Source organism: Zootoca vivipara, chromosome 10 (assembly GCF_963506605.1).
Source record: "Zootoca vivipara chromosome 10, rZooViv1.1, whole genome shotgun sequence".
Taxonomy (NCBI): Eukaryota; Metazoa; Chordata; class Lepidosauria; order Squamata; family Lacertidae; genus Zootoca; species Zootoca vivipara.
The window spans coordinates 2,567,019-2,579,774 of NC_083285.1; the positions used below are offsets into that span (position 1 = coordinate 2,567,019).

The window sequence follows — 12,756 nt, forward strand, 5'->3', positions numbered from 1 at the left end:
TAGGTGGTTATGTGGGTTCCGGCTACATTGATAATATGGTTTGACTCGGTTCTTTTTTTCCAGGGGGTACTCAGGGGTATGCAGTACTGGCACCTCTTTTTTGTTGTGAAAAAGTGTGGCACTTACTTCATGGCAAGTACCAGCACCTATTTTTCTAGAAACAAAGCAATGGTTTGACTGGCTGCCCTACACCTCTCATTGTGCAATGCCACCCTCTACTGGACTGTTCTAGATCTTTTACCCAAAGTTTCAGACATTCTTGTCTTTTCTTTTCTAGGCCGTACAGGAAGGTATACCTTGATAGAAAAATGGAGAGACACAGAGAGACACCTGGCACCTCATGAGAATCCTATCATTTCCTTGAACAAATGGGGCCAATATGCCAGCGATGTGCAGTTAGTATTGAGGCGGACTGGGCCATCTCTCAGCGAGAGGCCAACTTCAGACAGTGTTGCTCGGATACCGGAAAGAACTTTATACCGCCAGAGCTTACCTCCACTGGCTAAGTTAAGGCCTCAGAATGATAAGCTGATAAAAAGGAGGGAGCCAAAAAGGAAATCGTTGACTTTCACGGGAGGGGCAAAAGGATTAATGGACATTTTTGGCAAAGGCAAAGAGTCTGAGTTTAAACAGAAAGTTCTCAGCTGCAAGGCAACAGTTGATGAGCTGAAGAAGCTGATTCATTTCCAGACGGAGAAGCTGCAGTCCATTGAGAAACAGCTGGATTCCAATGATGCTGAAGTCAAGTACTGGGAGCACAAGTTTAATTACAGCCTAGAAGATGAAATTGTCAAACTGGAGCAGAAGATTAAAAGGAATGAGGTAGAGATTGAGGAGGAGGAATTCTGGGAAAATGAACTCCAGATCGAGCAGGAAAATGAGAAGCAACTGAAGGAGCAGCTCCAGGAGATCAGGCATAGGATTTTGGACTGTGAAAAGAAGCTGAAGGAATATGTGGCCCAGATCCAGAGCATGGAAAGTGGCCTTGAGGCGGAAAAGTTGCACCGAGAAGTGCAGGAGTTAAAAGTAAATGAAGAAGAAGTCAAAGAGAAGATTGAAAAAGTGAAGGGTGAAATCAATATTCAGGGACAGCAGAGTCTCAGGCTCGAAAACGGCATTAAAGCTGTTGAAAGGTCTCTGGGCCAAGCCACCAAGCGGTTACAGGTGAGTGGGTCCATCTCATGTGGACCAGCTTTAATTCTTGATGTCAGCTAAATTATTCAATGTGACATGATTTCAACCATGTCATATACGGAATAGTAGACTGTGTCTCATCTTTGAGTAAAGGTGAACGGTATATTACAAACTATGTAGGTCAGCTGTGGGGAACCTGTGTCCCTGCAGATGTTACTGGAGGATGGTGGGAGTTGATGGTGGGCCAGCCACATTTGGAGGGCCTCACAGTCCTCATCCCATGGTTCCCTCTGAAGCAGGCATGATATACTGCTCGTTTTTTATACATAACTTTGTACTTCCTTGCTTCAGTTCCTCTCCCTGTGTAGGGACAGAAGAATGCAAAAGTGGCAAGAGTTTAAGCTCTGTTAATTGTAATGTAATGTAATGTAATGTAGCCTTCTACACACTCAAGAGATCTTGCATATAATGTTTTAATGGTCAGAGTGTACCAAGCATCTTTGCCTTGGTACATTGAAATAAAACCTTTTGAAGACTTACTTGAAATTCATCTTCCTCCTGGCCCGAGTTCTTGCAATTTACTGTTTATTTCTGGACTTCACCAAGAACTCCAATTTCTACTACAATTTTAAAATGGCATAGAAAAACAAATGGGGAGGGGACAAGCAAGCCATTGGTCCAAGATGTATGTGGAGAGGTCATCGTAGTCTGTGCACATTCTTGAGGGAGAATTACTTAATTGCTTGAGTTTTTAACCTTTGTTGTTGTTGTTTAGTCGTTTAGTCATGTCCGACTCTTCGTGACCCCCCTGGACCAGAGCACGCCAGGCACTCCTGTCTTCCACTGCCTCCCGCAGTTTGGTCAGACTCATGTTGGTGGCTTCAAGAACACTGTCCAACCATCTTGTCCTCTGTCGTCCCCTTCTCCTTGTGCCCTCCATCTTTCCCAACATCAGCGTCTTTTCCAGGGAGTCTTCTCTTCTCATGAGGTGACCAAAGTATTGGAGCCTCAGCTTCAGGATCTGTCCTTCCAGTGAGCAGTCAGGGCTGATTTCCTTCAGGTCGGATAGGTTTGATCTTCTTGCAGTCCATGGGACTCTCAAGAGTCTCCTCCAGCACCATAATTCAAAAGCATCAATTCTTCGGCGATCAGCCTTCTTTATGGTCCAGCTCTCACTTCCATACATCACTACTGGGAAAACCATAGCTTTAAATATACGGACCTTTGTAGGCAAGGTGATGTCTCTGCTTTTTAAGATGCCGTCTAGGTTTGTCATTGCTTTTCTCCCAAGAATTTTTTACCTTTCCCACCAAACAAATAACTCTTGGGAGTCCTGGGAGTCCATAAAATTAAACCTAGTGATACTTTTCCTGCTGATGAAAAATGATTTAGAAATATTTGTATGGATTTGGCAGCCATATCTCATAAATACTGAATTCTTACATGGAATTCTTACATGGAAACAGAATTGCAGAAAATATCAAAATGCTACCCAAGGTTATATACAGTGGAACCTCGGTTTATGAACACCTCGGTTTATGAATTTTCGGTTTATGAACGCCGCGGACCCATCTGGAACGGATTAATTCACTTTCCATTACTTTTAATGGGAAAGTTCGCTTCAGTTTATGAACGCTTCAGTTTATGAACAGACTTCCGGAACCAATTACACCCATGTTTCAGTTTATGAACGCTTCAGTTTAAGTACTCCACGGACCCGTCTGGAACGGATTAATCCACTTTCCATTACTTTCAATGGGAAAGTTCGCTTCAGTTTATGAACGGTTACTCTGCGGACCGTCTGGAACGGATTAATCCACTTTCCATTACTTTCAATGGGAAAGTTCGCTTCAGTTTATGAACGCTTCAGTTTATGAACAGACTTCCGGAACCAATTGTGTTCATAAACCGAGGTACCACTGTAGTTAGAACAAAAATATCCACCATTTCTTATATGCCATGAAAGATCTCTTGTGTATCTTCTAGGCTTTGCTAAAATCCTGAGAATTCCATTTAATTCTGTTTTATGTTTCAAGGGCTCATCATTCTAGAGACAAGATTTTTAAATGTTGCTGGAAAGAATTATAGTCAGGATCAAATACATGAGTAAGAATCCTGCAGATGTTCTAAGTGGGGGGGGGGGGTGACCTTGTCTCCCACACATGATGCAACAGGGAACTCAATGCACTGGAGTTGCGTATCATAGATGTGTACTCAATTCACACAGTTCCCCGCCCCCCATGGAGGAAATACTGTATGTAGATATCACATGTTAGATATTTCTGGCCAGTAAATGTTTGACTTCTAGAGAGGATGGCATGGCATCATAAACCCTACTGGCTTACTCCCAGTTAAGGGACCTAATCCAGCTCCCCCCCCCCAGTGTATGCTTCATGCCAAGGACCCTGCTTTTGATAGCAGCAAAGAGAGACCCTGAGCTGGGGTGGGCAGAAATGCAACCCCCCCCTCCCTGGTGATCAGCTGAGGAGATAGTGGTGTGTGTGTGTGTGTTGTTCGAAATTAGCCAGGCGTATTTTGCACCTGGCTACTGGCCACTTGCAACCAAGTGAAGATCCCTGGGTGACAGGATGGTGCCTGGCATCTACACCATCTGGAGCTACATGTCTGGGGTTTTTGGGATCTTTACTGTTTCAACACACAAATGCCCCATCCTGTAGGATTCTATCAGTTATAGTTAATCTGCACAATTGAAGTGAATTTCAGGAACCAAAATGCTTTTTCTGTGCAGCCTGCGCAGGAGCAGGGAACAACATTATAGTTAATTATTGTAGCTTCTCCTCACATACCCCACCCAGTGCCCTGCTCACAGTTGTGAAGAATATCCCTACAGTATAAATGGTCTGTGTCACCATTAAGAAAGAGGTAGAAATAGGTCAATATATATGTGGACCGTCCCTGGATCAAGTGACTTTTCTTTTTTAAGTTCTCAAAGTTCTTAACCTAGACCAAGGTTGTCCTCTGAACCAGCCAGATGTTTAACTGAGAATCGGTCACAGTCAGTCCATCATTTGAAAAATAAGACTTTAGAACCATCTTACCCTCCAAATAGCAACTAGGTGTTCTATTTTTGCACCTGTGACCTTGGTTTAAAGAGCCATTTGGCACCTTGCTTAAATATATCTGAGTTTCTAACAACACTGTGTGTCAGTGTGCCAGTGCCAGCCAAGAGTGTGTGAGAATGTGACATGCAGCTCCCTGAGGCTTGTGCCAGGGTGAACGAGTCCCTCCAATTAAAAAAAAAAAAGGTTAACTACCCCTCTCACAGAAGATGGATAAATAATAGTAGCTTTCAAAAAGAAAAAGAAAAAGATGAAGCTCTGTTTATCAGCAATAATACCTCTGACTACTAGATGCTGGAAATCAATTGAGTGTGGGCTTCCAAGTTGACCAGTGACTGTTTGAGGCATACTGCTGGACTCAGTGAGTGCTGGTCTGGTATGATTTAGCAAGGCACAATCTTAGTCTTCTTGGCTCCCAATACGTTTCCAGCACAATTCAAAGTGTTGGTGCTGACCTTTAAAGCCCTAAACGGCCTCGGTCCAGTATACCGGAAGGAGCGTCTCCACCCCCATCGTTCTGCCCGGACACTGAGATCCAGTACTGAGGGCCTTCTGGCGGTTCCCTCGTTGCAAGAAGCCAAGTTGCAGGGAACCAGGCAGAGGGCCTTTTCGGTAGTGGCACCCACCCTGTGGAATGCCAGGGCCTTTTCGGTATTGGCACCCACCCTGTGGAATGCCCAGGGCCTTTTCGGTTGTGGCACCCACCCTGTGGAATGCCTTCCCATCAGATGTCAAAGAGAAAAACAGCTACCAGACTTTTAGAAGACATCTGAAGCTGTTTAGGGAAGCTTTTAATGTTTAACAGACCATTGTATTTTAATATTTTGTTGGAAGCTGCCCAGAGTGGCTGGGGAAACCCAGCCTAGATGGGCGGGGTATAAATAATAAATTGATGTTGTTGTTGTTGTCTTCATAGTGCTATAGGTAGCATTATAACTGGAGAAGGAAGATTCTGCCCCTGTTGCAATACAGATACTATAACCTTAAAAGCCACCAGCACATCAGCTGTGGAACCATTTTCACTATGTACATTTTCTCAGTTTCTTCAGTTTTTCCACAATCTTTTCAGGTGATGGAATTTGACTGCTTTGATAGATTTGGGTTAAATCTGAGGCAATGATGAACCAAATTCTACTTCACCTCTTGATGCATAATGTGCTCCCTTCTCTTAATGAGCTTCACATTCCCTAGCTAATGCTTCCATAACTCACAGACGTGGAATCTTAAAAATACCTCAGTGTGGCTTCCAGGACAAGGTAGGGGCAGAATGTCAGTGCATTCTGGAGTTGGCATTTATGTTATACACATGAAGTTTTTGAAAGAACCATTTGATTATCCCTAAAGAAGACTCCAGGGACGGTCCACAGCTGGGCTGTGGTGAAGTATGTGCATCATAATATAATTGTTTTGTGAGGAAATGGCAAATTCCAAATAATGATCTCAAAAACTAATATTGCAAATCTTTATTGAACACCACCCATGGTTTCTTTTTTTCTGTTTTAAAGTGAAACCATACCCTCCTGGTTTCTGTGTGAATAAGCTTGTTTACATCTTTTTTTTATTTTAGGAAAAAGAACAAGAACTAGAGCAGCTGACAAAGGAGCTACGGCAGGTCAACCTCCAGCAGTTTATCCAGCAGACCGGGACAAAGGTCACTGTGCTGCCAGCAGAACCAACTGAATTGGAGGCTTCCCAAACAGAGCTTGAGAGGGGTATGTTGTGGGAATTGCAAAATACGCCTGTCTCTTCCTCTTTTTCCCCAATCTCTGGTTCGGAATGGGTGACAGCCTTCCCAGCCTTCTCTCAAATGCACAAAAAGCCTGGGTTTTTCACGCATTTGATGGAGACAGTAAAAAACATAAAGCAGTGGAGCCTGCTGCCCCTTTCCTTGACAATTCCCACTTTCCTTTCCCAAGCAAAAATAAAAGAAATAAAAATCCAAAAAACACCCCACCTTTTCCCCTTCATTGGGGGGTGGGGAGAATAGAAGCACCTTTTTTTCTGCACAAGTGTGTGTACATTTGTGGGGCAACCCAGTCAGGTGGGCAGAATACAAATAATAAAGTTATCATCATCATGAAAATGTCTGCATTGGAGGGTGCATGTGAAGAGGGATTCTAGTCCATGGAAAGTTAGGCAAAATCACAATGAACTTGGGAGAGCAGCTGATGCAGACATCTTTCACCTGTCCTTTGTGCTAACAGATATCTTCTCTCACAGAAACAACTTTTCAGACTGGATCCCTGAAGCGCCCCGGTTCATCTAGACAGCTTCCTAGCAATCTTCGGATCCTGCAGAATCCACTGTCCTCTGGTTTTAACCCAGAGGGCATTTATGTATAACAGTCTATATCCCTGCTGGAAAGGACCGAGGCAGGTACTGTGGGCCATACGCACTTCCCTCTTGCATCTGTTCTCCCAGAGATGAGAATAACTTCCTTTCAGAAGCTGCCAAGCATTGTTGGGAGTGTTGTTGTTTTTTACAAAACCAGATCTACAACAAACTTGGAGTCCTGCCCATGCACTGATGACAATGAAGAACAAAAGGGACTGTGGAGGAGCACTTCAGCGATGGAGCAAAATACCTATCTTTTTAAATTGCTATTTTGGAAACATTTCTTAGCAGCATGAATGGCTGGTCATAGTGCAAGAAACGGGGGTTTAATTTATTCCATTTGATCAGTGGATGTGTGAATGTTGCCATGACATAGAAACACTTCTTGCCTAAGAGCAGGACTACATATTAAGTCCAACCCAGGACGGCTGCCTTAAACAGCACTCCATGTTCATTACTCCCCTTCTCCACTCATGCTTGTAGAATCACTTGGATCATTCCCTGATGTCACCATGTTGTGAATTTACCCCCCTGTCTACTCATCCATTCCCGCATTCAGTTTAATGTCACAACCTGGAATAAGGAATCTTGCACATTACAGGGGGGGGGGATGCAACGCAGGGGTGCCGTTTTCAGTGGAAGCCCTGTGCCAAGCTTCATTTGTAATTCCATTCTCAAAGGATGTTTGCAGCCTGAAAGGGTGTTTATGTGTAGAAGAGGGAGAGAATTTGCACGTGCATGAGTTTAGAATGAGAACAGACTACAGAGATTCACAGTGACAGAATGTTGTTAGGGGAGAAAGATGCAGAGTTTCAAAATAGCCTCTGATATTCTTGCTCTGTTGCAAGTTATGTTATGTTGGAATCACTGCAGGATTCTTACAATGACTTATTCCATGGGACTTAATTCTCACTTCATAAGGAGGCGTTCAATATGTGAAGATCTTCTAGGCTGGGTAGATTTTTAAATTAAATTTATATTTGAAATATTTTGCCACAATAAATACACTTAAGTACAAAACACTATGAGACATATTTAGCCTTGCCAAAGGGGTCTGTCACTGTTTTGGTTTTTTTGTTTAGCATTTTTTTCCACTATAGTATTTCCCCCCTCCTACTGCATTCTTGTGTCGTCGTAGGCCTTGCTCATCCCAAAAGACACAATAACTCAGTCCAATGCTGCCATGTGCTCCTTTCGACTCACTGAGCCAGGCAGGTGTTTGAAAACCCTCCTGTTTCTGCAGTACCAGATTGGCAGCAAAACCAAGAGCTTTATCAAGCCATATGATGGTGTTTGCCACACACAGCTGGGGGGTGGGGGGGGTGGGAAGAGAGAGGTCGGCTATTGTATTGTGCAGGTCCAGTCTAATGGCTTGCTTAAATAACCAAGCAGTATTCCTTTTTTTAAGTTCTGTAAAAGTGCAAAAAAAACCACCACAAACTTTTCTGGTCCTTGTGTTACAATGCAAAAAAGACTCCAGTGAAATTGCCCCCTTTTAAAATGGGAACTCATTCATTTATGAAACCAAGAACAATAGAGGTAGGTGTAGAGAAGAAAAGTGCATGGGCAAGCGAAATAGGAAGAAGTGCATAAAAATCCTTGTGCATGGCAAGTTTTGTTTTGATAACTGGATCTATGATTATTTGACTCGTGTATTGAAGCAGAACTGTAAGACCGTAATTATTTCTGGGTATTTCAAGAGATACTAGAATCCAACCTCACCTATTTTTCAGTTTGCATGAACAACTAGTATCATCAGATTCCTTAAGGGCTCTTTGACTTTCTTGGCAACATTCTAGGATTTGCTCCTGCAGACAATTTGGCACTCATTACCCATAAGTTGCGGAATCATTTTTAAGACAAATGCTGGCCTTAAAGTTTCCAGAAATTGGAATCTGTCTCATTAAAATGGGACTTTAGCATACAATTAAATGCTTAAATCTCATTCATTCCATTGGGATTTAAGGGGATTGTTTTATATGGACCCTGCCCCTAGGTCAACACAGTGTATTCTGACCCTTCATTGCAGGACAGGACAGTATGCAGAAACCTATTTATTCACAAAGCAGAACATTGAAGGGGTATATCTCTAAAGTCCTTTAAAAATAAAATAGTTTATAGAAACCTCTAGCCCGATTAATTTAGTAAGCAGACCAAAATTTAATTCAAGCTTCCATTTCCATTTAAGAATGCTCCTCATTCATTGCTATATTTTAAAAATAAATAAGATCCAGTTCAAACTCAAACAATGTTGCTCTTCAAATGAACCTGTAAGACACAAAATCAACTTAGAGTGGTGTGGTAGCCAATTTTTCTTGAGGATATATGCATTTCTTGTCAATGCAATTTCTTGCCTATACAAGAGCAAACAATGTTTTGAGTTTAAGTCAGTATTTGTGGCAGCATTAGGGGTAGAGTACTCCTTGGGAAAGGGAATGAGTGCCAGGTCTATCACCTGTATGTAGGAAACCCCACCTGGACAGGGACCACTGGCAAAGTTCCTTTGGGGCAACTGGTGTCCCTCCTTTTGCCACTACGTTGACAACTGAGAGACCTGGAGAAGTCTCTGCAGGAGCCTGTGTTTGGCCCAGGGGTGCAAACAGACTCGGTCCAGGCTCACCCCCCAACTTAAAAAGCAAAGAAGAAGCACCCTTGCCTTGAAAGTAACCACAAACATTTCCAAGGGTGTTAGGGACATAATTTAGCAGCTGATCTTATTGATCTCAGTGTCATTGTAAAGGGCCTCTGGGAAGATTCACATTACCTCAGTCAGTATTATGTATTATGTTTGTTAAAGCCCTCAAGTAGACATTTTGCTTTGTGAATAAGAGCACACAGGTTTTCAAAGAAGAAATATTGATATTTCTAAAGAGATGGTGACACTGGTATGAAGCATTTGTGTCTGAGAATATTTGCAAATATAAAGCTTGAGATTATGGGTGATGCTATTAGCTGCAAATGAGTTAACTCCATTGATTTCAGTGGGCCGGCTCAGAGTGTGACCATTGCCCTCCATATGTATGAGACTTGAAGACAAATGCTCATCGTTCATGGGTCTGCTTATTCACATGAATCTTAAGAACAGCAGCTTTGTGTCTCTAATATGTAATATGAGAAGGTTTAGGTTGGCAACATGGTTTGTACCTTGTAGCTGCAATATTGTACATTTATGGGGTGGTAAAATGAAGAATACTTTCTCACACCACCACCACCCACCCACCCCTGTCCCAACTCTCAAATTTACATGAATTCCCAATGTGCTTTGCCATATGTTAATTGGGCCTTAATTATCCATGTAAATAGAAAAAACTGTATTCAGATTTATTTTAGTTCTGTGCTGTATTTTTTTTATGTCAAAAAGTGTTACTTTTTATATCCTAGCCTTTTTTTTAAAGACCATTGGTTTATTCTATTCATTACAATATTTTATTGTTTTGTATGAAGGCTGTCAGTTATATGGAGATGACAAAACAAACCATTCTGTCAATTTATTTATTCAGTATTTTTGCTGCTTTACTTTTTGAAATAAAGTTTTCATTGCCAATACAGTAGCAAAATTAAAAATTACTCCATTTAATTGTATATTTGTACAGGTATCAAAAAAACTCTGACATTTTCAATGTTAAAACCAGCATTAATGCTACACAATAGAACTGTGCATGATTTTGCTTTGAACTTCGAAGTAAAGTTGATTCCTCTTCTGAGTCCTCACAGGCACGCTCAAAGTGCATGGCTGCGAAAATTTTTGGACATAAATCTGACATCAGGAATCACAAGACAGAGAAACCAGTAGGAGAACACTTCAATCTCCCAGGACATTCTATATAAGATCTCAAAGTAGCTGTCTTATTACAGAAAAAAATTATTACAGAAAGAGAAGTTGTTGAATTGCAACTCATTACCAAGCTTAAAACCATGGAGAGACCTGGTCTGAATAAGGACATTGGATTCTTATCTCATTATACACGATAAAGCTTTCTTCAGCCATCTCACCTCTTGCTTTTTCCTGCAAGACCAATTGCAGTCATTATCAGTCATCAACAGGTTTACCACTCCTATCAGCCCATCACCCATTCCCATCACACACATCCCACCCTCTGACTATACATAAGGGCCTGGTGACTTCTGTTTCAGTGTATCTGAAGAAGTGTGCATGCACACGAAAGCTCATACCTATGACAAACTTAGTTGGTCTCTAAGGTGCTACTGGAAGGACTTTTTAATAAATATAATTTGAAAATGGATTAGATATTTAAATTGGAAAATCTAATAAAAATGTTTTTTTAAAAAAGAGAGAGAGTCCAAGTGTTCCAGGGACTGCTCTGGTGCTGTTTCTTCAGCATTTGTGTTTGTCAAATAAAGGCAATGAACAAGAGGTTGCAACGGGACAAGCTTTCTGGCACATTGCACTAGGTCAAACAAAATTATGTTGGTCTGTCAAGTGGTAAGGAAAAAATGTGCCAAAGAAGTTGCTGAGGCTCAGATTTGGCAAAGGCGAAGTGCAGCCTAGATACCACAAGAGGGCAGCAAACCGCTTCTGTATATGGGAGGCATTGCTGCTGCACAGCTTCTCCATATATGCATAAACACCCCTGGTACCAAAATGGTATTTAAGTGTCTTGTGATATGCAAGACAACTTACCTTTAGCAGATGGCTGAGACGGAGACTTACATTCCTCCCATGCTCATTTAAAGACATCACATATTTATTACATTTATAGCTGAGCTTTCTTCCAAAAGAGCACCTTCAATGACCAGGCATCCCCAAGCTCCAGATGTTTTGGACTACAATTCCCATCACCCCTGACCACTGGTCCTGCTAGCTAGGGATCATGGGAGTTGTAAGCCAAAACATCTGGAGGGCCGCAGTTTGGGGATGCCTGATCTCACCCATTCCCATAAACCAGTCTTAAAGGGGCAATATCACCACAGTATCGTATACAGAAGCTGTATTGATTTTGGGAGCCAGAAGCTCCCAAAATCTGTACATTTTAGAGTAAGATGATGGTTTGAGCAAGGGACACCTTTTCACATTGCATTTTGAATCTGCTGCACTCCAGCTCTGGGGCCCCATCCAAGTACCAGAATATTGTGTTTCAGGAGATGACTTCAAGTAGCATCAATAATGGTAGTTTTGAGTTCCCTAAAAACTACAGGGCTGATCCAGAAACAGGACTTCTTCAAAATCACAGCAAGTCAATATTTCTGCTGGGATTGAAACTTGTATTGGTCCTGTTGGCCTTGCTAGGCATATCATGCCACAGCAGTGCACAGGGTTGCCATACTCAATAGAGGACAGGACTTCTGTGCCTTTAATTGCCCTGTTCTCTTTTGAGTCTGGAAACCTTAAAGAGAAACCAGCAGGTTTCCAGACTCAAAAGAGAGCAGGGCAATTAAAGGCACAGAAGTCCTGTCCTCTACTGAGTCTGGCAACCCTAGCAGTGCAGGAAGTTAGACTAGATGACTCTGGAGGACCCTTCTAACTCTAGAACTCTATGAAGTTTCCACACAAGCTTTAGTGCAGCCTACAACATCAGGTTTCTGACCATGCCTGGTGGTGTGTGGACATAATACTGGGAAGCCTACAAAGGTGCCAGAAGCACTGGATTCAGATATTTTAAGAGTCCTTCCTCTAATCTCAAGGTCTGAAATGTATGCTATTGCTTGGCATAAGATGGGAGGGGTTTTTGCTAAAGGCAGATTGTTAAAAATATTCATATGCTGGATTTTAATAGCTTGCTTTAAAATGTTGCCTGCCTTGAATCTAAAACATTATTTAAAGACAGCAGTCTTGCTCCAGGCAATGGCACTCAAAAGTGCCCAGCATGGTCTTCCAAGACTAAACAAAGCTGTTCATATTTGAGGTGTGATATAAACCACATGAGCATTTGGCTCAGAAGAAAGCTCTGTGCCTTTGGCAGTTGCATGACAGGCAAGCCTTCAACAGGTGATGCTTTCCTAGCAGTAGAGGATATGATCTTATTCCATTCCTTCCTGTCCTGAAATTACAAAACAAATTGAAAACTCTGCTTCTGGATGGGACAGTGGTGAGGGGAGTGAACTTAGCAATATTTCAGGCCAAAACAGGCTCCTTCACTTACTAAACATGCTAGGTGTCCTCTGTGCCTTTTAACAACTGGCAGAAATTCAGCAGGTAGGATTGCCAGACTCAATAGAGGACAGGACTTCTGTGCCTTTAATTGCCCTG

The 12,756-nt window shown here is 42.2% G+C and overlaps 1 protein-coding gene across 1 annotated transcript in view; it reads left to right on the plus strand.

Annotated features, from left to right (window-relative positions):
- RASSF8 (Ras association domain family member 8) overlaps positions 1-10,092 on the plus strand; it is a 71,063-nt gene extending 60,971 nt beyond the window's left edge. Inside the window, exons 3-5 of the mRNA XM_035127576.2 lie at positions 278-1,164; positions 5,782-5,926; positions 6,435-10,092. Of these exons, the coding sequence (XP_034983467.1) occupies positions 278-1,164; positions 5,782-5,926; positions 6,435-6,556 (1,154 nt within the window). The 3' untranslated portion in view covers positions 6,557-10,092. The remainder of the gene's footprint in view (positions 1-277; positions 1,165-5,781; positions 5,927-6,434) is intronic.
- Positions 10,093-12,756: the final 2,664 nt, after the last annotated feature.